Below are 25,648 nucleotides of genomic sequence, written 5' to 3' on the forward strand. Positions count from 1 at the left end.
TGTGTGTCTTCCACAGTACTAAGTTGTTACTCTTGAAATATAAGGAGGAGGCACTGACAGCAGCCAGGAAACCTACTGGTTCATTTTACTTTTGACCTCTCTGCTGATTTCTCTACTTCAAGTATGAGAGTATGCTAATCTGACAGCTATTTTTGATGTGGGGCCATGTTTAGAATAATAAAGATACTAATTTTTATTTTTAAAATCTTACTACAGTGTACTATGATATTTCTACGGCAAAGAATCTACTACTGTTAGCTAATTCAACAGAAGAACAGCAAAAATGGGTGAGCCGACTGGTGAAAAAAATACCCAAGAAGCCTCCAGCACCAGATCCCTTTGCTCGATCTTCACCCAGAACTTCCATGAAGGTACAGCCAAACCAGTCCATCAGACGACCAAGTCGACAGCTCCCTCCAAACAAACCAAGGTGACACAAGAGCTGCTATTTAATTTATTGTTCTGAGTGTTTTACTACAATTAGTTTCAATTTCTTATTTAGGGTAGAAGGGCTCATGCTAGAGTCTCATGATTCCTAATCAGATTCTTTGATTGGGTAAAAATTGTCCATACAAAAATTGTTAGTTTACTTCTGGATCACTTCTGAGGAGCAGAATCCTATCTGCTGTGCTGTGGAAGTTGATAGCATTCTGCAGGTGGCATTTATATGATTGTGCAGGGCAGAGTTTCTGGTTTCTTTCCAGTTTGCTTTTTTCATCACCTGCAGTACAAGTTTATATTTGTTTATGTCAGTTCCCAGTGCTGGCAGCCTGTGAAAAGGTTGGTCTCACTTACTTTGTTCATTGCATTATTCTAGCCTTTGGCAAAGGCTTAACATTTTTCCCCAGAGAGGTAATTGGGCAGTGCCTAGATGGGATTGCTCTCCTTTTTTTCTGTGACCAGACTGGCACAAGTATCCCAGGTGGTTGGGTGAGACCCGGGCTGGGTGAGTGGACAGAGTTACAATGGAGAATGCAGGGAAGCACACTCTTGCTGTGATGCTGCTATTACCACAAAACATCCTTATGCTTTCAAGCATAAGGATCTTAAAGAGATACTGGTATTTTAATGGGTGGAAATGCACAGCGGAAGGACTTAGAGTAATTTAATTTCACTTCCCTCCCAACCTTCATACAGTCTAATTTTTGGTGATTTAATTTACATATTTAAACAGAATCAGACCTCATAATTTGGATTTTAAATCAATAGATTTATTATAATCATGAAGGAAAAAGGCTTTTAAAATAGTTGGTCACTTTTTAGGGACCAACTATTGAAGAGTTTCTTTGTGCAAAAATAAAGTATCAGTGATAGGACTGAAAGCATGAATCAGGAAAACATTAATGACAATTTGTGGGACAAGTAGATCACTTTTGTTCTGCATACTGTTTGCAGTCTAACTTAATGGTGTTACTCTGTTTCTTGCTGTTAACATATAAAGGTATATAAATTCTGATTTTTTTTTTTCCAATACCTATTGTTAGGTGTTCTGCAAATAATTCTTCTCCTTCCAATACAGGTTTTTCAGTCCTGAACTTCGGTACAAAATGCTTTCATTCCTATTCTATACTGATGGGAAAAGGAGGGGGATGAGTGTTTTTGTGTGTAAAGCACTTCCTTTTAAGTTTTCAAGTTAGCCTCACAATTGTACCTAACAGATGAAAAGTGTAGTTCTGTGAGGTCATGTCACCTATTACCAGAATAATGCAGGTCTGTCAAGCCAGTGGAAATTTGTATGGATTTAAACACCTTTAACTAGAAACCACATACTCATAAATAGCTATAATTGCTATAGCTATTTATATCTCAGTGTTGCTTCTATGAGGCTTTTGTGCAAGGGCTTACCATATGAAATAATTATTTTTCCTTCATGAACTATATTAAGAGTGAAGTTGCCAGTTCAATCTCAGGACTGAGCAGTGGGCCCTGGCAGCCAGGTTTGGGCTGGGGCTGCACCAAGAGGAGCACAGCTGGGTGACTGAGGGAAGAGATTATACCCCTCTGTTCACTCCATAGTCTGCAGCACAACACTGGCTCCAGCTCTGAGCCCCCAAATTCCAGCCAGACATCAAAACACTGGGGGAGGACCAAGCAGAGGCCACCAGGATGGTCAGAGCAGATGCCTGAGGGAGCTGGGCTTGTTCAGCCTGGATGATGGCCATGAATATCCTGGGCTGGCTTTGTATCTGACCCTGCTTTGAGCAGGAGGTTGGGCTAGAAACCTCCTGGGGTCCCTTCCAAGCTGCCTGGTCCTACAAATGCTGTCCCTGCTAGGAATTTCACAGTGATGGTTTCTTCAAGGTTTTCATGGCTGTTTTTCTTCTTAAATCTGTGAGGATTTAAGAAAGAGCAAACCAGTTTTTCATACAGACCATATCATTTCTGCTTAGCCATTTGAGAAATGGTTAACAGATAATTCCAAACAGATAATTCTAAATTGAAATGTATTTTACTTCCTAATAAATTGTTTAAGTGTAATAGCCATAGTTCATGTAACAAATGAATAGTGAGCCTTTTCAAGGCTATATCACGTTTAAAGATTTAAATAGTTTAAAAGCCTGAAGATCCAAATTCTCCTGAGACCCATTTTGTTTAAAATGCGTGATTAACTGTATTAAACAAAGTAGCATGTTTATATTGATGCTCTCTTAGGGTAAGGTTTCCGTGCCTGCATCCTATGCTTGGCATACAACCCTAATTAGGATCCTTCCAGCTCCCTGGAGAAGTGACTAGGCTAGGTTTCATTTGCTGTAGCTATAGCAGTTGAAAAGTTAGTACTTAAGATATTACAACAGAAAGAGATGAGTGCTTCTAGACAATGATTCACCCCATCCCAAAATAAATGCCTCAGATAAGTAAAATTACTCATTTGCTGACAGGGTTTGCCTTGCTTGCCTTCTTTGTTCTGTAGTGACCATACAAGGAGCAAAGACAGGGAGGCCTAGACAACAAGTTGATATATCCTCTTTTTTTGGCATTGCTTAACTTTAAATAATGAGCTACAGAATAGCTTCATTGTGTAATCACCCTGTATTTGGGATACAGTAAAATCTTTCTATATTTGTTTATACATTCAGATGAAGTGATATCTTATTCAGTGTTCTTTTAGCACTCAAAATCACTTGATTTTATTGGAAAAATTGTTAGGTTTATATTATTGTCTGGAAGGGCATAGCAAGACAGCATGAAACCACCACAGTCAGCAAGAACAGCAACAAAACAGAAAGCAGATAATTTTTAAAAAGGCACATGCTGGTTTTTCCTATTGAAATTCAGGGAAAAAATCAATATGGTAAGAATTCTATATTGAATGGAATGATTTTTGAGATGAATTTGCAATGAAGGCAACATTCTTAACTTAAATGAGCAGTAACTGAATCTTCATACTCGTAATAGGCAAAGGAACAAACCCATCTACCTTAAACAGTCTTTCAGTTAAAAAGGTTTAGTGATAGCAAAAGGAATTTTCAAGTCTTTTATAGAAGTATGACACTCTTTAAACATCAAACCCTCCTGTTGCAGATTACTTGATCTGGCATTTAAGGACTGGGATTGGTCCTTTGATGATGTTGATGATATTGATGGTGATGATGATGATGATGACGATGTTTTTGATTTCTGAAGAAGTATAAGGGGTAAATCTAAATAGAGAGGAATGGATTTGTTTGCCTTTGAATACAGCATGCTATGTTGGATTTTGTTTCTCAAAGCAGAGAAAATACAAGATCTCATTTTAAATTTTAAATAGAAAAATGAGATTCTATTCATCATATTGAACTTTTAGAGGAGTCATTTTCATTAAAACACAGTTGTTGCCTTTGCCAGTGTTTTTATTTTTCTAATCTTAGATTTTTTTTTCAAAATTCATGTCTGCCTGCCTGAAAAAAAACCCCAAAACTTCTGTTTTCAAGGTCATTGTTCATCTCTAATGCTAATACTGCTAACCTCAGCATCGAATATTTAAAGGATAAATGGGAAATGTAGCAGTTGGATGTTCAGCTGAAATAGATTTGGTATTTACAAACACTTTTCATTTTTAAGCTTTGAATATAGACTAGTCTATGGCTAGCAGACATGAAATCGCTGGAGTTTTGCATTTTGCTTTTCTACCTCTGTTCTGAAGTGAATTTGACTTGGCTTTCCTTTGCAGTGCTGTGCTTTCTGGGTACCTAATCACGCATTTGAAAACTGTGTAAACAGACAGGTTTGCAGCTTCCGTGGTGTGGTTCCCTTGACTGTTTTAGAAAGATCCAGCCATTGCAGTGATCTGATATGTCCTATGGCTTAATTCTGGATGTATTGTGAATAGCTTTACCTGTTTTATAGACCTCAGGATCTGATCATTTCACACATTGATGCAATCTTATATTTACACAGAAAAAACCTAAATGTTAAATGGCTAAGAATTGTTTTAGACAGTAGGCGAGATGTGTCTCAGCTGTATAACAGTGGCACTGGGGCAGCTCTTCTGCTGTGTGCTCAGTGAACTGAGGAACCAGCTCCTGCAGAACTTAACTGGCTTGATGTTCACAGTAATGAGCATTATTTTAATTAAATATACTGCATCTTTGTGTATTAAAAGCTTACTGATCACTAATCCTTTAGAAGTAACTATTACACTGTGCATATTGTACTTCACCCTCATGTATTGCAAGGGGGTTTAATTGATTTGGAATTACAGTGTGCAAGGATGTGCAGCACTGAAGTAATGTTGCTGTTGGATACAGAGGAAAGGTGCTTTTCTCAAGTACAATGATGAGCCCATCTTAAGGGAAGACTTTGAAGAAGTATTTTTTGTCAGATTTACATTTGTTGCATTTACTGACCAAACTTCCTGCTTCTTTTTCAGCTAACTGCTTTCCGTGAATGCAGACACAGTCAAGGTGATAATTTTCTTCCCATTACAGCAAGACTGAAACATATCCCAAAATATATTAAAAATATATATTTTCCTGAGAGATTGTGCTATATATATCAGAGGTTTACATTTTTGCTGCAATATAAATTACTAATCTCTAAGGGTTTTCCTGTATTCTCCCAAGTGACTGATCAGTTGAGGAATGGTTGGTAAATAGTCAAAGGATATGTTAGGTAGCCTTTTAAACTCTGTTCCACAAAAGCTTTCTTGGCAAGACACATACACTACATTTCATAAAAGGATCGAGAGGAATGAGTATTGAAATGGAAGAAACTGACTTTTCAGCTTTCGTAAAGATGCCACCAGCAAGTCTGCAAGTAGAACCTGAGGAAGATCCACCATAGTGATATAGACTGCATTTGTGAGAAGTGACCATTAAACTGTGTATATATATTGTACTGTAATACTGCAAGAGGGGTTTAAAAATCTTTCCACTTTATTTTTTTATGCTTATTAATCAGATACCGTTACTTATTGCAGTTGCAACTATGCACTTGTATAAAGCCATAATGTTGAAGTTTATATCATTCACACACATCTGTCAGAAGCTGCATGTCAGTGTTCAGCAGCTAGTATAGGTTTGAAGTATGTACTAGTTTCAGCTACATCATCATGGGCAATCTCCTTTTACCTGTCTAATTGCCTTAATTTAAATTTTTTTTCAAGGTTTTTTTGCCCATTCTTTCTGTTTAAGGAAAAAGAAAGTTTACCAGCTCTTAGAATGCAGTTTTGCTTTGTGGCAGAAAAAATAGTGCACTATTTTTACACCTATTAAGTATATCAGTGTCAACCTATTTTGAATGTATATCGACTGGTTTTAAGGGTGGAGAAGTGTTGGTTACAGAAACAATGTCTGAGAGCATGGGATTTACCAGACCATTTGCTTGTACATGTAACTGCTCATCCAGCCCTTTTTACAAACCTCAATACTAGTTATTGACTTATATTAACCCTCATTAAGTGCTATGAAACTTCATTTTGCCTTGTTTTTTACATACTCTCCTAGATGTGGGTTTCTTTTTTTTTTTTTTTTTATTTCTGGAAAATAAAAGAATCTGTGACTGTTTTTACATTTCACAACACAATATCTGAGGACTGTCACAAACTTTAAGAAAAGTGAAACATACTGTAGATGTATTTTAAAGTTTTAATCTGGTTCTCTAGCACATAGCTGTAGGCATAGGTAAATAATTCAGTAGTGTGTTTTGAGAACTGATAGCTGGGAAGAAAGGGCCTCAGAGGCACTTATTCTGACTTCTTTTTTTTAACTTGGAGTTGTACAAAAAATATAATATATATGGGCTCATTCATGATGTGTTCATAATTATCCCAGAAAATGCATGTTTTATACAACTACAGTATGTGATGTTAAACATATTGACAGTAAAAAATGTAGTCTCCTATTTGGTCTCTTTATATATATATAAATATATATATATATTTAGAATATATATATATATAAAATATTGTGTGGGAGTGCAGTAATTTAAAATATGATCTAACACTTCAATGAAGGAGGACATTTCACTTTAAAATTTTGTTTGTTTGTTTTTGTTTTTTAAAGAGTGATGAAATGTTTGGAAGGATAGGACCATGTTTTATTTAATACTATCATGAAAGGTGGACTTGGAAACACTGAAATACTGAAAATTATAAATATATTTACATTTTGTAACCTCTACTACAGTTCAGCTTAACAAAGCAAGAATGTATTCAGTCTTCTATTTATGTGCTCACAAAGTAAAATGTTCTTTGTGAGTTCTTAAATTCAAAATTAAAACTTTCATGTCATTTCTGTTAGGTATTGTAACCCAGAGCACAGCTACAGTGGTTTTTCCCTGCTTGTTTTGATTTACAGAAGTACGGTATATTTTTAGATAATGCAGATTTGCATAGAGTACAACATTAAAAATGTATACAGTAAAACTGTTTCCATTCACTGAATGCATAAATATTTTATATATATATATAAAAAAATGTTACATTGTGGGAAGTTCTATCCTTTTCTGAATTGGAGAATATTATATATATATATATATATTTTTAAATAAACTATTTGAGTAAGGTAAAATAGTTCCTGAACTTGAGAAGCTGGTAATTAATTGAAATATTAAAATATAATGATAAGTACTGCAGCAGATCTGGGAAGGGTGAGGGCTGCTCCAAAGACAGTCCAGCAAAGCCTGTTTGTACAGAGGAAGAGCAGACTCCGAGGGAGCTGCTTGGCAAGTCCTCCACTGCTGGGGCTGGATCTTTTGCACTTTCTCTCCCTGGCTTGCCCTCATTTACTGTGAATCCACAGGGCCCTGCTAAGCCTGACATTTTAGGAAATGTACTATATTATAGTATTTGCTAGCCACAGTGTATAAATTCCATGCTTGTACAAACGGTCATTAGCTGTTGGTACAGCAGGCTGTACTGAGATGCAGTCGTGGAGCAGGACGGGCCTCGGGGCAGCACTGGGCTCCTGTGCTCTGACCTCTGCTCGGAGCAGAGCTGACCTGGCACAGCTTCCTTAGGGCTGGTGGTCTGAGGTGCACGAACCTTGCTTTGTACCCAAGACACAAAAGGAAGAGCTGCTCTTCTGTCCTTCTCCCTTATCCTGCTGTGAAATGCAAACACCTCTTTAATGCTAGTTCCTGCAGTTTGTGTTGTTTCCTTATTGTCTAGTGGTGACCTTTTAATATTATTGAGAGAAGGCCATGTTCATGAACTAAGGAGTATTTTGTCTTGAAAGTCATTGATGTTTTAACATTTTATTTTTGTTACAGGCTTGCCCTGAGTAAACAGGACATTTTTATGGCCTGAATGACTTACCTATAGAAAATTCTCTCATTGCAAGTCCTTAGTAAACAAATGGTATAGCCAAGCTGCAGATTAATCTTCTGGAAAAACCAGAGGTCAAACTTGGAACCAGAAGTTTAAGGCACTTGTTTGAAAGTTGCTCCTTAGTTCCCAATCCAAGAGCTCACCAGTACAGAAGGACAGGCAGACCCCATTGGAATTACCTTGTCAGGTGTCAGAAAGACCTTTCTGCAAGATTTCCATTTCTGTCCTAGTTGTGTGCTGCAATTCCCTACCACTTTTGGTCCCTGCCAAAGTGCAGCTCCCCCCCAGCACTGCCAGCAATCCAGCACCGAATCTGCTTTTAACTAGAGGAAAGCTGTGGTGGCTCTTGTGCTTCTGAGCACGGCTGATGCTGTAACCAAAAACATGTCACAGCATCACAGTAGGATGTAGGACTTGGAAACATGCGAGGCTCAAGGATTTTAGTAGTGATAGGGACCAAATTTAAAACATCACTGGAATTTTGCTGCAGGTGTCTAAATCTCTTACTGTCTCTTGAAAACACTGAACCACCTACTTTTTGACAGGCATTCAGTGGCTCTCTGAAGGCACCAAGGCCAGGAAAGTTGCCACTGAAATTATGTGCTTTTTCTCTTTAGTTTCTTTTTTGTTTCTAATGTCAAGTGATCATTAGAAATGTGAGCCTTTCTGTTTGTAATCTTACAATGTATTAGTTTCCCATCTAGCTTTGAGAGAATCATCCTTAGAAGAGAATTATATATTTTGTTCCCAAGTGCCTTTACCCATCCTGTACTTGTGAGGTTGTATTTGGGATGCTGCTGTGAAAAGGGGGAACTTACATGAAAGCAAACTTCTTACCTGCATTGCTTGTACAAACCCTTAATCACCACCTTATTCTGTTTTTGAGGCAGAAGAACAAACAGTACAAGGTCCAGTTCAGTGAACTGGAGTATTTCAGTCTCCTCCACATTCCTGGATAGGTTGCCTTGACATTCATGTTAAAATAATGATTTATTTTTTCATATAATTATAGAATATATCAAGTTGGAAGGGACCTATAAGGATCATCAAGTCCAACTCTCTGCTCCTCACAGAACTACCTAAAATTAAACCATATGAATAAAAGCATGATCTAGACACTCCTTGACCTCTGACAGACTTGGTGCCTTTTTCAGTGCGTTACAGTTTTTTACAAATTATCATCTGCACATAGTACACTTTAAATTGAAAACATTATTACTTATTTTTTAAGATGATCTTCTGAATCATTTAGGGTTCTATCAGAATCCCAAGGATCATAGGGTTTGCCTGCTGCTCTGAAGTATCCCTCATGAGGATGGGAAAGAGTCTTCTTTCTCCATAAACGATGTTATGGAGTGGTTCTGAAAATAAAATTTGTGTTCCATGTTGAATTTGCCTAAAAATTGGACAGGAGTATATACTCAGACATTAGAAATTAGGCAAGTCTACTACAGTGCACGTGGCAGAGAAGAACACTCAAAACACATCCTGCCTAGTTCTCCCTAGAAACTACTGCAATGAATGGAAGAGCTGTAAGTGTAGAAACAGCTCTAAGAAGTGGGGATGTAGAGAAAATAATGCATTGGCACACGGATGCTGATTACCAGGTCTTATTAATGTAAATTGGAGTTTGGAATCTTTGCTACTTTGTAGGCAGGAAGCAGTGTTTTATAAAGGTAAGAAAGCCACATTATTACTTGGTATTGCAAGGGTGAAGCCTTGGATTTGACTGCAGCTGCTTTTGCTCCAATAGTCTTGTAGAAGCTGCAAGATTAAAGTGATCTTTCAAAATAACAGTCATGGTGAAAGGTCACAAAATTTCAATTATAAGTGTATGTAGTCCTGATACCTTAAAGAACTCTGGAAAGACACATCATCACCCTGAAAAAAAGGCAGAGAGTCCAATAATGTTGTGTCCTTGCAGCCCTTACTTGGAAGAGCTGCACAGAAATGCTTCCACAACTGCATAAGATGCTTCAGCCCTACCACCTCATTTAAAGTCTCGGCCTTCAGTGTTTGTTCAGAGATGTGTGCCTGCTTCTATGCATAGTCTTATATTGTCCCTGTGGGCCTCATGTAATGTAGTTCTTGTCATTTGTCATTACTCTTTGGGGTGTTGTTTGCACAGGATGCTCTTGCCACCACTTGGTAAGCCTGACTACGCAGCGATAAGTACACCAGGCTTGTGAGATCACCCAGTCCTCTTGTCCTTTGGATCACCAACTGCTTAGACTTTGGGCATTGAATTGCCTTCAATATGTGCTACTTTTATTAACAGTGAACTGGTAGAAACTTTGGAGTTACCTGAGATGTTAAATCCCTTAATTTTTTAAGACTGAAGGAGCTGGGTACCCCACCTGAGCTCTGAGCCCCGTTTCTTATTGGCTCACCTTGCACTGTCTCTGACCTCAACTGCTCCATTTTCTGGTAGGCTCTTGGAGCAGGTCTTGCAGCTGGGTGCAGGTCTGGCTGCAGCTTCAGGACTTGAATCTGCTTGCTGGATCCCATGGTCTCATGTGTCTGTGTGATGTTTTCCAGCTTATTACAATCCCCGTGTCCTGGGGGCCACTGAGATTCAGTAGGATCTGTGTAGCCTTGAGTCCAGTCGGGAGCCATGGGGGGAGGATCCCCTGCCAGCTCCGTTCTGAGCTACAGCAAAAGGAGTTGTATTACTGGAAGGTGGGCATCTGTGCAAACTGCAAAAAACCAACAGGGCTGGGAGAGGAAAATACCCACAAGCTCAGAGTCCGTGAGGACTGTAAGTTGTGCTGTCAGTGCATGTCAAGGACAAAAAAAGTCTCACAAGATAAGTCAGACTCCTGAAAGCAACTCTACAGAATGTGTATATAGTCAGCTGTTCAAAGGTGAAAGAATTTCTCTCCAGTAATTATTTAAAATAGGCTTTATAGAAGCTCAGTTTGTGCTTTGTTAAGATTTACAAGACAGAGGGAACACTGAAGCACAGGATGTGGGTTATTCCATTTATGATTTTCCTATGGTGTGAGTCTTGGTACTGCTGGCCAAAGCCTTCACAAGCAGAAATCTTGTACATTCCAGAGCAGGCATATGCACAGATGACTTGCAATTATAGTAAGGTGGTAATAGAATTGATTTTCAGCATGGAGCCATGTTACTACTCAGTTTGAATCAGAAACATCATTAGCCAACTTGTCACATTTTAGGCTGGTGCACATTCTGTACATCATTTTCCAGAATACTTGACAGCTAAAACAAGGTGTCTGCCCTCTTAAAGCTCCCTCCCTGCAAGTCAGCTATACCACATAATGCACGGAGGCACCTGTTTAGGCTTCTGACAATTTAAGAAAGTTGTAAGCGAAATAATGAAACAAAACAGTATGAACAAAATTGTGACAATTATTTAAACTGTTCTTCAGGTATCCCAAATTAAATTTAATCAAAACTATGATGTAAAAATCTCTTATTTTACCCCTGGCCCAAAGATTTAAATTTTTTCCAAGACAGAGATAGTTGCCCCAAACTACTGCCAATGTAGAATGGAATAGCTGACACCTTTAACTTGAAAATTTCTGTATGTCAGTCTTGCCATTAGGCAGGAAACACCTGAGGTTCATCAGGACTCAGGTCTGTGAGGCTGTCAAAGTCTTGTAACTGGATTTATCACAAGTGATGATCTGTCAGATTCTTACAGTGATGTTCACTGTGGCTCCCAGGCACCTGTTTGACCTCAACAGCTGTCATCACCTAGAACTCTGAAGTGTCCTGGAGAACCCTGGCTCAAAATCCAGCAAATTAAATTTAGTACAAACCAAGAACTTTAGAGCATCCTATTTAAAGATTTTTTTTTTCAGCTTCCTCACCTTCAAAAGTGAGACATCCTTAGAATATTATTAGTGAAGGTGACATTTCATGTTCTGCTTCATACATAAATATGAATTTCAAGTATGGAAGAATTTGGAAGAGAGCGGAAAAAACAGCCTGAAAATAATTTGGAGGGAAGTCATTATTATTTATCATCAGGGAAAATACATGGCTGGGAAGCTACCTCATTTCAGTTATCTCCACATCTGTGGAGTTTTCATTTATAATAGTTCCTTGTGTGGACTCAGCTGTTACTTCCTTTTTTTATTTTCCTTCTATTACATATGTCACTAAATGGATGGTTGTGTGGTGGAGGACGAGTAACTTTACCTCATTAAAAGAAGTGAGTGAAGGTGTTCTATAAGACTGGGGCCATTCAGCTAATTTTGAATTACTTTCTCCAGAGTCAAACTGCACTAAAATCCAGCTCTCGACCTGCAGCAGTTGGGGGCTGTCACTGCCTCACTCCTTTCTCGCGTTTCAGTGGATCAGATGAGGCAGAGCCGGGAGCAGGAGCAGCCGCGTGCACAGTGTAAGGCAGACGGAGGCTTGGGGGTCAGGCAGGGACAGGGACTCCTGGGCAGTCCGAGCAATCGCATCCCTTGCTGGATTGGAGCAGCACAAGGAAAGACATCTGTGTCCACTTTGCACAGAATGGCCAGTGTTAAGGGAGGCCCGTAGGCTGGTTTTGAATTTGTGTTCAATGTTCTGTTCGCTGAGGACAGTCCAAAAGAAAAAAAAAACTGTACACATCTTCACTGTCCACATCCATGTCCAGACCTGTAGCCTGCTGTCTCTGGACTCACATTCTTATTCTTTCATAGGGTAAATGTTTTCTGTCATACAGCTGAAGTGATCTTCTAGCTTACCTGCTGCCAAATCCAGTCACAGTTCATCATAGCCACTGCTGGAGGTACTTTGGGTTATTTATTGGACTGTTACTGGAATTCAGAGCACAGACATGGAGACTCAGAGATTTGAAAGCCCTGGCAAGACACATACTTTGTCAGCCAAGGCAGGACAGGTTGTGCTACCTTGTGAGCATGTGGGAACTGGTACAATTAGACACCAAGTGTGTAATTCCACACTTGCACAGCATCTCTGAATCGAGTTGGATTACTTCCAGCCCTGTGGACAAGAGCTATTCACTTGCTTACACCTCCTGCCATAAATCCAAGATGCTTTCCCTGCTTGGTTTTGCCCTGCTGCTGCATTACACAGCCAATGACCTCCTTGTTTGCGCCCCGATACTGGTGAATGACGAGTTTAACAAGATTTATCCTGCCTACGTATTTGTCTAAAGCTGTTGCCTTTAATCCAGCCACTGAAAAGATTATTCTTTACCTACTGGAAAACACAGTGTCTACGCTTTCATGGGGCTTGCCTGGAATTTGAATGTGCCTCTGTTTATGAAAGTGAAAGAAGTTACTCTCTGAGAGAGGAAAAAGTGTGTAAAACTATTTACTGCTAGTTTCTGATTTGTTCCATATCTCTTGCAGCTTGAATGAAAACTCATTCAAGAGTTCTCATTCAAGAAAGGTCCAGCTTTCCAAGTCCACGAAATTACTTTACCTTAAGTTCATTAATTACCCAGCCTTGTTTGTTTTCCTCAGTCTTTTTTTTCCCACAGATTTCTACGGTGATTTATTCAAAATGTGTTAAGTAACCTATTAAGAACTGTTCTTAAATGCATTTCCAGTATTTTATGATAAAAAACCATCTTGAGGTGCTGATTCTCAAACCAAAAATGGAACAGCTTCACCTTGCTACAGCATCACTCCGGAGTGTGAAAGATATCAATAACAGAGAGGGTTTGAATTCCATACAAATCTTTCTCTATCAAGAAAAGGCTTTAATTAAAAAACAAGTGTGCTGTTTTTCATTTTAAGATGCTGGAGCTCTTTAGCATTTGGCAGGTTCAGACTGATGCTTCAAGTGTTAAGGTGAAAGCTGCCCATTTATGACCTGTAATGAATATTTCATTTTCTCTCCATATATGGAAACAATAAAAATTCAAATGCAATGAAAATTAACTGTAATAATGACACTATCAGTCTTGAAGAAAAGCATTTATTAGTATCACCTGGAAAATGTATCACATGCCACCTGCCACCATTTAGACCACTTCAGATACTTTACAGAGCTTTAGTAAAATCAGAATGTTTACAATTAATTTTCAACCAACATAGAAAGATTTATAGTTTTTATTGAAGCAGTAAAAAAAAGGTCATCTTTGACTGTGACTTGCTCTCAATGACATGGGATACATGAAATCAATGCCCACAGACACATCTCTTCCAAGCCCTTCCCGCTAAGATTTAGAGTATGAGGCAGCTATTTTCTGGTGATGAATGCTCCAATTGCTGTGTGCTCACTGGCAAAACATCTGCTTTTGCAGATCCCTTTGCTCCACGGCAGTCACACAATTTAGAATGTTGCGAAGAAAACCTGCCTCAAATGAAGTCAATGCAATCTTCCCATAGTTTTCAAGTGTGTTTGGATCAAGGGTGCCTAGGTTTTTACACGCCAATCAACAGAATACCATAAGAACTCTTGGAATGTTGTATCTTTTAATTCTGGGGAATGTAATAACAAATGAAGGCAAGCTATATGATTACTAATGTAATTTTTAGTTGTGAAGGCAGTACTTCCAAAACCAAAATCCTCTGTTAATAGTTGTCAAGAATATCCTTTCCCCCTTTTTACTCTAAGTACTACAAAGGGATTAGAATTTCTGAAGTAAAAGTTTAAGTGAAGTATAAGTTCTTCAACTCACTTAGCACTGACAGGCCAAAAACTCACCGAGCACAAATGACCAAAACCTGGGAACCACAGGAGATCAGTCTGCTGAGATACATCAAGGTGCACATGTCAGTATGAATGGTGTTTGGGAATTCTAGATATCATTGCAGGAACTTTGGCTTGAGCAGCGTTTTTAACTGTTGGTCAGAGTTTCATTAATTCCCATACATTCTAGTCCCTGCTGTTCCCAAAAGAGTATGTTCAGTGAATGAGAGCTCAGGTTGAAAAGTAATTCATAGTTGAGTTTTTGCTCTTTTATCCAATAAAAACTGGCTATACTGAGAAAAGTGACTATGGGTATCCTGTATCAGCTGTATAAATTGTATTGTTTAAGTGTTGCATGTAAGTGCTACAATCCCAACTGGATTTGTGATTTAGTAATTAGAACCTTATTCTGGATTGGGCCTTGGCTCAGATTTTCATCCTCAAATACAGACAGTTAATGTTGAACTAATTGAGTTGCTTGCAAGAAGACAAACTTCTGCTGTGGTTTTTCAGTCTTGCAGCAGGACGAGTCAGTATGTTGGTGCAAAATTAATCATGTATAATTGAAGAAAATTGCTTATATGTAACCAGAAAGAACTGAAGTGATACCAGAATATTTATACATCTAACTATGAAATACCTTGTAGTAAAAAAATCCAGAGAAAATGTGATATCAGTGAAACTTGTCTGAAATGACTAATAAAAATATGCTGCTTAAATTAAGTATCTTATCAGAATTATTTCTAAGAGAAAGTTAGCATGAATGTACTATACTGTAAGTCTTTAAGTACTGTAAGTATGCTAAAGGGTAAATATTAGAGAAAGAGAGCTTCCTCAATCTTTGAAGAATTCTTAAATTCTTTAGGCTTAATTATATTTTTTATGGTAATGATACGTGTGCTGATGAGTGTCTTCTAATCAGTCTTTTTAGTCTTCCTGTAGTGCAGGATTGTGGCTGTGACCCAAATATTGAGAATGAGCATGACTATGAAACGGATGAGAACTAAAAGAGAAAAAAATATTGTAAGCATAAATCAAAAAAATCAACTGCTGCTACAACACTGGTTTGTAAACGTTTGCTGGTGTACAGACAGGCTGGTTCACATTCAGAACTGTTTTCAGCCAATTAGTTTGAATTATCATGTTCAGGAACCCACACATTCTGAGCATGAATCCAAGAGAAAACAGCATTTAGCACTTGATTACTTTCAGAGATAGCTCAAAATTATACGCTCCAGTACCTTTAATTCTTTTGTAACCTGATGAATAGTACAAGCATGAGAAGCCTCATATAAATTTATATGTACACCAAAAGTTAAATTCAGAGTCACAGCTCACATGTCCTTTATAGTTGCACATGTTATTTATAATAAAGTAACTACTTTCAGCTGCCATCTCTTAAGTTTAGACTTCAAGAGGACAGGAGATACTTGTATCTGTCAGACTTTAATGGCAGAAAATCTGACAACTGACAATAAAGCAGTTTTTCAGTACTGGATTTACTCAGCTTTAAAAACCGTAACAGCGTAGTACCTCTACTTGTGAGAAGGTATTTAGGTTTAGGTATGTCTGATGTCCATTTGGTAGGTGGAATATTCACAGAAATGTACACAAAACCTTGTTTCAGAACTCTGTGATACCTGACTGTTTCCTATGTGTCGATGTGTTCAGTGTTACAACTTAATTGGAAATATTTTCTATTAGAGCAGCACAGCATCAATGTTTGCTGCTGGCCTTTCCATGTTCCAAAGTGGATGGTGCTGTATTTCAAACAGCAGCTTTACCCAGCGCCAGCTTTGCTTTCCTGGTGCTTCCTCCCTCCTCCTCCGTGAAAATATGTAGCTGTGGGTGGTGTGGACTCAGTACCTGACCCTGACTAAAGCCCTGCATGAGCATTTTGCCAAATCTTTGGTGACCAGTTAACTGCACAGCCCCATAAACTCCTTATCTTGGCAAAGAAAAAGCAGCAAGCAGGGGGTGGAAATGTGGGCCACAAATGGGATTTCCTTTCCCAGTAAAAGACCCACTTGAAATGCTTGCAAAGCTACAGCTTTATTGGGCTGCAGAGGCTGCTTAAAAATGACAAAATCCATTCAAGTGATGTTTCTGATGAAATAATTTTGAACAAGAACAAGGAACCACCAGATGAAGTACAAAGAGATTATTACTGTTCTTGCATCCACCAAGCCTGGATTTTGAACAATTCACCTGAAAAATCTGTGATACTCCCTAGCTCTTGCAGTTTTCTCAGGATGGTAAGAAGATGTTAAATAAATTGGCTTTATAATTTGCTGGAAATTATATATTTTAAGTCAGTTTTTTGAGTTTCTTACCAGCCTACCATTTCATTTTCAGCCTGCCATAAACTTTCTGAATGTTGGACCTAAAACTGTTCACATACTAAGCTGAACTTTAGTTTTCTGGAAGAATTTTTTAATTCAAAGAGCTGTCAATAAGTGAAATACTTATTACTTGAAATTCTCATTCAATCACTACAGGATTTCTTTGAGTTATATTTTACTACATTCATTTATTTATTAAAACAGTAAATATTTTTAATACTTTATTCTGTTCTTTTCAGAATTAATTTTGTGGTGCTTTTGCTTTTTGGAAAAAAAAAAGTCTTTTAGACCAGTTGCACCACGTGACAAGCGTAAGCAGTTTTCTGGCTTTTTTTCCCTTGATGTCCTTGCCTGATTTGTAACCCTGTGTAACTCCTGCCCTCACCATGCCAACCTATCACATTCATGGTTTGTTCTTGTGACACCTTCTAGGTGTTCTACAAAACAACAAAAAACTACTGTGGCAGCTGTTCCCTTGGAAAGGCAGAGAATTCCATACTTCACTCACCTGCGAGATCATTTGTAGTCATTACAGTTGTAATAATTCTTGCTGTAAATTGAATGAATTCTGATTAGTGAAACACATAGGACACATTTATACTTTTAAAAAATTATGAAATATCTGTTTTTCAAGAGAAGATAATCTTGCATGAAAACATGTACTGTACACATTCCCACTTTTATTGTGTCCTCTCTTCACTATTTTGGTTTCAGATATCAAGCTCTCAAAGCTGACTGACAATGTATTAACAGTCTTTTTTAATGAGAAAATCACAGATATAATTAGAACTTTTAAATCTGTCATGCTAGACTGGACATGGTCAGCTTACTGCTTTTCTTCCTGTTCAGCCCCTCCTTCAGGAGCTGACAGTGAGCTACACCCACAGTTGAGTTAGCATGACTTAACCATTGGGAATGTTCACGTGTGTGCCTTCAAGTTTTGCAAATACAAGGAATTCAGCTTCTCTTCCCACAAGGAACGTAGATGTTAATGATTTCACAGCTGCAGCAGAGTAACAGCATTTACAAAGTTTACTGTTGCTGTTCACCTCAACTTCTAATTAATGACTTTTTTTCATGTAGAAATAGATCCAGCATCACTGGATGATGAGTTTTATAGTGAGAATATTTTAAACGAGTTTTGTGAAGATGCAAAAGGCACTTCTGAACAACAGCTGTAGAACAGTTCATGCAGACCACTGGGGAATTGCCACAGGAACTCCACAAATGACTGTTCATAAATTCTGTCAAGAAATGTAATTATGAGTAGCCATAGAGTTAAAGGTATTTAGCATTAAGTGTGTATTTATTTGTAGACAGATTTTCAAAACTAGCATTTTCTGACTGTATACCTGAAATTTTAGCACCTTTTCATGCTGAGCCACTAGTAACTTAAATCGTAGAACATGGAAAAATTTCCTCATAAAGACAGCCTTTCAGTTATTTAAATTCCAGTTCCCTTGGTCATATTCAGACTGTAAGTCATTGGTTTTTATCATTGGTGTCAAAGATAAAACTTTTTTCAAGACTGTGTGTTATCTGAGTTCCAGGTGTCAGCACTGAGGGAAACTAAGGCAAGATCTTTACCTACTATGATTGAGTAAAGACCTATGAAAAAAGGAATCAGGAGAACTCAGTACTTGGCACCAAGTTGTCTGTAGCTTACCTGCAGAGGAGTATACAGACGTGCCCCAGGTCAGGGCACTTGCTTGTCCGGCATCTTTGGTCTCCCAGAGATGCTGCAGCTGAACCAGCTTACTGGCTGCACTGACCAACGTGCACAGATTCTGAAAAGCAAGTGGAAAAGACAGAGAACCTCTCTCATGGCCTCTGCCATGGTATTATATGAATAGGAGTAGCTTTTTCATTTAGAATAAAAAAAAAAAATTTACGCTTTTCCAGTGCTTGGCAACCCAAGTGCTTTGGCTTCTTAGTAAGGGACAGTGAAGCAAAAACTGGAAGTAGCCAGAAACAAGGAGACTCATTTCTGAGGTACTGCCCAGCAAGAAGCTCAAAGAACTTCAACAGTTGCTACTGTTGTTGGCAAACGCTTGACAGAGACGAATGCAGTAAGAAGCAAAGAAACAAAAAAAAGCCTCTCAACCTGCTCCATAAAACTGTTTATAAAAGTCAGCTAAAATGAGACTGACCTAGTCTAAACAGCAAGGTTGATTCAGACCATCTGTTACCATTAGGTGTGGCAAACCAAACCATAAAGGAATGAGAAAACTGACAAGAATGTGTGGAAAATTAGTCCAATTGGAGGGAAAAAATAGTAACAGGAATGCACTGTTCACTCAGTCCCCCTTTTAAAGGGGATTTTGCAAAGGCAGCAGGTAGAGAGGATTCCACACAGGCCTTTGTGCCCTGCCTGGATTTCTGCTGCAAGTAAGGATCAGCATAGGGCTTGAAAGCTTTTCTCCCCATCTGTATCATCTCTTGCAGATCCAGATCCAGTTCATCTCAATTACTTTTTTACTTTCTCTCTCCTGCTAAGAAAAGACTGTCTTTAACTTTTGTATGCATTATCAGATGATATTTTTCTTGCAAAATTGTATGACTAAAGGGGAAAAAAGAAATACATCACAATCGCTGTTTCAAACGCTTTGATGCTCCATTCTCTTCCTCTTGTGTTAAACGTTTATTGGTTTGGGGTTATGACATTAGGACTAAAGTGGCAGTAGAATTTCAACATTTTAAGTATTTGCTAGTTTTAATTAAGGCACCACTAAGTAACAACTTATCTCAGAAGATACCTTTTTCCCCCCCATAGAGTGTCTATCAGTGCTGTTTTCCAGCTACTCGCAAAAGAAAGAACCTGTATCTGAAAACTGGTTGGTTATTCTGAAAGCTGACCTAAATGACAAATTCTTCCAAGGACATATGTATAGGAGAAAGTCCACTAACAAATACTTCTAGAAAAAAGTAATTTCATGTGAAGATCTAATTTCAGATAATCATGTAGCACTTACCATGGCCAGGTCTATTATCCACTTTTGCAGTGTTAGCATGTACCAGCCCCCCCAAAATCTTATATTATGTTAAGTTTCATAGCACTGAAAATTATAGGATACAAAGTTCTCAAAACTGCCTGAGGAATAAGTTTTTCTTAAGCATCTGGAAATAATTTTATTGAAACTTTTTAACAGACTATACAATCCAAATAAAACATATTAAGAACTGGTTGAAACACTAAGTGTTCCTATTTTTCACACTGTCTTTGGTCAAATAGTGTCTGGAGTTTCTCAAAACCTGCTTCTAAGCACAAGATTTGAGATTTAAACCCAAGTCCTATTTAGGAAAAAAACCCAAACAGTACTGTCTTTATTGTAGAAAGTACAACCTGCATGGGCAGACAGGAATTTAAAAAAAATAATGAAAAAAAATCTGTAATTTCTATTCTGCGTCCATGTAGAAAAGATGTAAATTAAGAATTTAGTTTACTCTTTACCAGTTGGGAGCCTTCTAAAGCAGAGCAAACATATAAAGCTTACTTCCCACAGAGGTTTTACTGTGATCCCAGAAATCAGCATGTGAATGTGGAATACATGTTGAGGGGTGCCTGAGAATGATTTACAATAGTAGCACACAAGAAACGATGACATAGCTACTATACAAAGAACTACAAAACAAGCCACACAAACCAAAGGATACATGAGTGCATAGAACAAAGCTCGTCTCGTTTTTCCACTGAAATGCATAATGCAGCAAAGGAGAATGACAACTGCAATAAACAAAAGATGGCTCGTCACAGAAAGGACCGAAGGGGCCCAAACACAATCCTAGACTGTTCCACTGGGCACAAGCTCTGAGGAAACTCCTTTCTTACAGTTTTTGTCTCTCAAATGTGATTGATGACCAAAATTCTGCAAGCTCCAAAACAAAGCTTTGCCTAGAGTCTGGAGTGTTTAGTATATTCCTCTCCCATGTGGAGAACCAGACAAAAGGATGAGTTTACACTGTGACTGTGTAATAATTGGGTTTTTCTCCTCTACCTGACCATCTCCTTCAATGGCATTTAAAATAACTCAGTTTTATATGAGATGTTAATTCCCTCTTCCCCCCAACTCCAGCATCAATGCAGTGGAACGCTGTACCTACATGCAGAGGCTTGGAGGGCTGAATGAGCCCCATTTCATTTCCAAAACACGTCTTACAAAAATTACCTTGTGCAATGACGATGGGATACTCCAGGTATGTCTCCAGGGGGTAACCATAATAGATCTGGTACCTCAGAAACACAAGGAGGCTGAACAGAGAGATACAAAACATGACTGCACAGCGGGACATAAATGCTTTCACAGCTTTTATACTGTTTAGTGGTGCCAAAAGGCTCCAGATAGGTGTAGCCCTTGCTGTCAAACTGATCAAACAAAACACAGGCACACAGCGCAAGCCTGATCATTCTGTAATCTATTTCTGTTACCCTCACTGCCCACACTTATCATCGAGGTCTTTATGTCACAGTCTGTAAGGCATAATTTTATTAATTATAACTGGTGAGAAAGAAATAAAGGCTTCCAGACCTAGGAGATACCATCTCTCTCCAAAAGCCTTGGCACCGCTAGGATAACTCTGATTTCTTTATTTGTGTCTGTAATTCAATTTATACATTAAGAAAGTTTTTTAGGGGTAGAAAATGTCTTCCAAGCTGTCTAGACTATACTGTTATATTACTCAGTATAGCTCTACTGGTCAGACTAAGAGACTGTTTCTAAGTGCACCAAACTGGCAATTTTCCTTCCTGCCATTCCAAAATACAGTACCTAAAAGGAACTGAACTTTTGTTTTCTGTACTTCCAGCTCTCCTGCAAGTCCATGGGGTTAGATAGAAAATTCAAAGATGTATAGAAAACAGAAAGGACTCAGAGCAGTTTTACGTAAGAAAAAATATTATGGTTTCTGGTACAGAAAAATGGCAGAAGAAACAGCCTGCCTTGTAAGAAACTGGCTTTTACAGTATTCAGAATTTAACTATTTGGACTTCCTAGAAGTGCTATCTGATGTAGAGTCAAATCAGACTCCTAGCCACCAGCACCGTTCTGTGTCACTCCTCACACCTGGTCACTCTGTTGATTTCACAGAGCCGCCCAGTTTGTACCGGTAGTCACACAGCTCCCTGCATCTGGATTCAAAGTCTTTAAAGATAGAAAGATAAATAGTCTACTAAGTACAATAAATGTTTCAAAGAAGACCAGAATCTGTAGTTGTGTGGGTAGTGTGGTTCTCACACAGGTGGTGAAGAGACATTTCCAGCTACTCCATGCCCATCTCAAACATTACTTACAAAGCCTTTTTAATGCACACCAACGCACACGAATTATTGAAGTGCTGTCACCGCTTTTTGGCTGAGGCTGTGGGGTCAGTAATCTCTGCTGCAACTCCAATTTGCTTCATTTACTCTGAAGTGAGTTAAGGATAAACAGCAGCAACACAGTTCAGTGCTGTAGAGAGAGGCGGGCGCGGAGCAGCCACAGCGGAACCCGAGGGATCCTCCTCTCCACGGAGAGGTGTCTGTAAGCCTGAGCTGTGGCCGTGCCTGGAGACACGGCACGGGCACCTTCACACACAGCACGCCGTTTTCGTGAGGGGATCTTTCTGGATTAAACCCCCTTTCCTAGCTCGGCACACACAGGGATGTGGCAGCCACCCCGCTGGATGCTCTGCCCACCTCCACGCCCGGTCCGGACAACGCAGGGCTCTTCAAGGAGTTCTCTCACCCGCACAGCTGAACGTGCACACACCGAGTTTATTTATTTGTCGTTTCATACAATCCTCTTTAAGCAAGATTTAATAAGCCTAGCCCGTGTAAGCTCATTACAGGCTCACAAGTCTTTGGAGTTTGACACGGCTTGTAATTTTCTTAAGGAATTATTTAAGTCTTACAGATTCGGGTGAGGGAAGCCTGTCTGACAAGTACAGCCACCTGCGCCAGAGGGTACACGGGCCACTGAATAACCTAAGCACAGGCTTACACCCTCTGCAGCTGCTGGTTCGGGGCTTGTTAAAAAAGCCGAGTTTCCCTTTAAATGTCAAAGCGGAATCCCTAAAACAGGAAGTTCCTCCCCGAAAGGCTCTGAGGGCTCAGCTGGCGGGGCTGGTCCCGAGCTCGGAACGGGGCGATGTGGCACCGCGGCAGCCCAGCCCGCCCCTCAGCGCAGCCTCCCGCCGGACCGAGCCGCGGAGGAAGGAAGGAAGGGAGGAATCCCCGGCTGCCGCAGCAGCGCCAGGGCGCCGCAGCCCCGGCCGAGGGGAACGCGGCTCCAGCCGCTGCTCCCGCCGCAGGCCCCGTGCGCTCCCGCCGCCTTACCCGGCCAGCTCCAGGAGGAGGCTGCTCACGCTGAGTCCCCACGCCGAGCCGGCCCTCAGCACCGCCACCAGCTGCGGCAGCTTGGTCACGGCACACACGGCCCAGGTTGTCAGGTGCACCAGGTCCAGCAGCCCCAGCGTCATCCCGCTGCGGCGGCCCGGGCCGGGGAATCCGCGGGGCGGCGGGCGGGGAGTGCCGGGACGGCGGTGCCGCGCGGCCCTCACGGAGCGCCCGGGGCGGCCGCACTGCCCGGGGCACGCGGAGCGGAGAGCCCGGCCCGGCGGAGCAGCCGCGGCCCCGGCGGGAGCGGCGGCACCACGGGCACCCCCGGCCCGTGGTGCCGAACCCAGGGGACACCCGCGCCGCTGGTTGAGGCCTCCGTGCCTCTGACTCCCTCGGTGACCGGGCCGAGAACCGCTCCGCTCCAGACTCGGAGTGTTGGAATGACTCTGGTACCATAAACAACACCCCCAGAACAGGGATGATGTGATGCCGTGCCGGCCATGGGCCGCGCTCACCCCGAGCAGTGCAGGGCAGCTCCGGCTTTGGAGCTGTAGGCTGGAGCTCAGTTTTCTCCCCCAGAGTAAGTCCCGACTGCTCCAGCTCCCGTGCCTTTCAGGTCATTCTCTCTGGACTGCTGTGGAACTAATTCCTGCAGCAGGGATCACACGGGTCTGACCGCAGCACTTTATAAAGAAAAATGTGCAGCAAAATTAAAAGTTGCTAAATGCTGGACTTGTCAGATGATACCAAAATTGGCTGGAATAAACTTTCAAATGCAATTTGAAGTATTAGAAAGGAGGTGTTCTTTACTTGTGCAGGACACAGTGGATTTATTCTGTGTCTGGAGTGAGACTTTATAGCAGGGTTTTATTCATTATAACTATATATATTCATTAAAACATGTTTCTTATTTAATAAGCCATTTTTCTAGAACTAATTTGCATGCATTCACCTCTTACTGGAAGTTTATGGTTCCGGGGGTTTATTAAGAGAGATCTTTGGTGATTGTATTCACTGAATGCTTCAATATTAAAGGTGACTTTCCCTTGAAGTTTTTCTTTGTGTATGTGCGGTTATTTCTTGTTATATGAAATTTGCTGAAAACCCTCTGTAGGCCTCATTATCTGTTTCTCCACAGGTTCCAGACAGGTTCCAGCTGTGTTTATCATCCTGTGTGCATACATTTACATTCTTTTATCTTTTTTTTTTTTTTTTTTTTTTTTTTTTGCCAGTTAGTCTTTCAGCAACTTCAGGGGAGCTGAAAATTGTTATTCTTTAAGTTATTTATCACAGGTTATTGGAGATGGAATAGCTTCTCCAGAACATACACCTACCCACCATACACAGTTAGATACAAAACCAGTAAAGTTTTTGTACTTCTCAGTTTGTCAGAACTAATAAAGGTTATCCTAGGAACACACATTTGTACTGATTACACACGGACAGAATCTTGGCTCTTTTGTGCCTCCATATGGCCAGGACTGCTCAGATTGTCAAATCTACATCATTAATTCAGAGTTTTACCTAAATGTAATTGCTTTAACATGAGGCATTATTCACAGGTATAACATTTCTTCTTTTTTGTTTTAATTTTAATAAAAGTTGTATTTTACTGTGGTCAGTAGTTCTTAAAATGGATTGAAACAGGTACATTGCATTAATTCTGCATACCCTTGGTGGTATTTTAAAACTATTTCTAATTCTGAATTTGTAAATCATGTTGCCCTTTGATAATTCAGTCATAAAAGGAAGAAGAAGTACATAAAGTACTTCTTTATGTAGAACTCAAAACTCAGAAATAAATGGCCCCCAATACAAGTCTTATGTAGAATCTGTGTTTCTGGTAATACAATTCAAAGTAATCAAACTTTTCAAAGACAATAAGGTAAAAGAAGAAAAGAAAATTTGGGTTTACCTTAAATAGTGACTGTTCCAAGATTTTCTTGATAAACTGAGTTGTTGACTTTGTGGGAGCATTATGTACTTGAAAAAAAGTTGAGAAATTCTCATACAAGAGGAAGTTATTTAAAGTTAGGTCTGAGGTGTAGGTGTGTCTGTCATTTCAGATAATAGAGGTTGCATATTTGCACTACTGTGTGGATGCTGATCCAAGAAACCTATAAAGCTGTCAGTAATGTGTGCTGCCTTGTACCTTCCTACAGTAATCAAGAAGCTGAATTAACTTCAAACTATTAAGCAGGTCCATGAGTCCATTTTATTCAATTATATTTTTATATTTAAGATGATATTAAGTATTTAGCTTTAGTCAGCATTTTACCCTTTTAAAACCACATCCTGCTTTGCATTGCAAGCAGTCAGGTGACCAAGATGATTTACCATCTCCCCTGCCCTGTCTGTGTAATGGTCCCACTCTGCATCTGTTCGCTGCCCACGTGAGAAGCAGCTTAGGGAAGGAACAGACATCACAGTGCTGGGCAGCCTCATCCAAGGTCATGAAGAAAAATTTAATCTCTGAGCAGTATGAGAAATTCTTTCTAGTCTGTCTAAATTACTTAGTTCTACATTGAGTTTCAGTTTTGGTGAGTAGCAGCAGAATGCAAGACCCCTTCAAATTGCAGTTCAGGAAATGAATTTATAGCATCTGAGTCTCCAGTGCAG

At 39.7% G+C, this 25,648-nt stretch overlaps 2 protein-coding genes across 7 annotated transcripts in view; one reads left to right on the forward strand and one right to left on the reverse strand.

The window, feature by feature from the left end:
* ROCK2 (Rho associated coiled-coil containing protein kinase 2) overlaps window positions 1-15,097 on the forward strand; it is a 103,632-nt gene extending 88,535 nt beyond the window's left edge. For 3 of the 5 annotated variants that reach the window (XM_072926358.1, XM_072926360.1, XM_030270044.4), the window contains 3 exons: window positions 217-430; window positions 3,523-3,635; window positions 4,850-15,097. In XM_072926358.1, the coding sequence (XP_072782459.1) occupies window positions 217-430; window positions 3,523-3,622 (314 nt within the window). In that variant the 3' untranslated portion in view covers window positions 3,623-3,635; window positions 4,850-15,097. The remainder of the gene's footprint in view (window positions 1-216; window positions 431-3,522; window positions 3,636-4,849) is intronic. The other 2 variants (XM_072926359.1, XM_030270048.4) reach the window with 1 other exon arrangement.
* Window positions 13,642-24,168, reverse strand: SLC66A3 (solute carrier family 66 member 3). Of its 2 annotated transcripts, XM_030270049.4 has the most exons (7): window positions 23,027-23,313; window positions 20,883-20,965; window positions 20,371-20,440; window positions 19,689-19,746; window positions 18,383-18,503; window positions 17,225-17,266; window positions 13,642-15,377 (listed from the first exon to the last, which is right to left on the reverse strand). In XM_030270049.4, exons 1-7 carry the CDS (start codon window positions 23,167-23,169, stop codon window positions 15,289-15,291), a joined length of 606 nt encoding a protein of 201 aa, XP_030125909.4. In that variant the 5' UTR covers window positions 23,170-23,313; the 3' UTR covers window positions 13,642-15,288. The 2 variants fall into 2 exon arrangements, with proteins under 2 accessions (XP_030125909.4, XP_072782462.1); XM_072926361.1 differs by lacking the exons at window positions 19,689-19,746; window positions 20,371-20,440; window positions 20,883-20,965 and having other exon boundaries at window positions 23,027-24,168.
* Between the last annotated feature and the right edge of the window lie 1,480 nt (window positions 24,169-25,648).

The sequence above is a fragment of the Taeniopygia guttata genome, chromosome 3 (assembly GCF_048771995.1).
Source record: "Taeniopygia guttata chromosome 3, bTaeGut7.mat, whole genome shotgun sequence".
Lineage (NCBI taxonomy): Eukaryota > Metazoa > Chordata > Aves > Passeriformes > Estrildidae > Taeniopygia > Taeniopygia guttata.

Coding starts and splice junctions, on each gene's coding strand:
- SLC66A3 (XM_072926361.1), bottom strand. CDS start 23,485: ATGGTACCAGAGTCATTCCAACACTCCGAGTCTGGAGCGGAGCGGTTC. Junction 18,504..23,026: donor CTCCTCCTGGAGCTGGCCGG/GTAAGGCGGCGG, acceptor CTTGCTTTTCAG/AATCTGTGCACGTTGGTCAG. Junction 17,267..18,382: donor GTCTGTATACTCCTCTGCAG/GTAAGCTACAGA, acceptor TTCAATTTACAG/CAAGAATTATTACAACTGTA.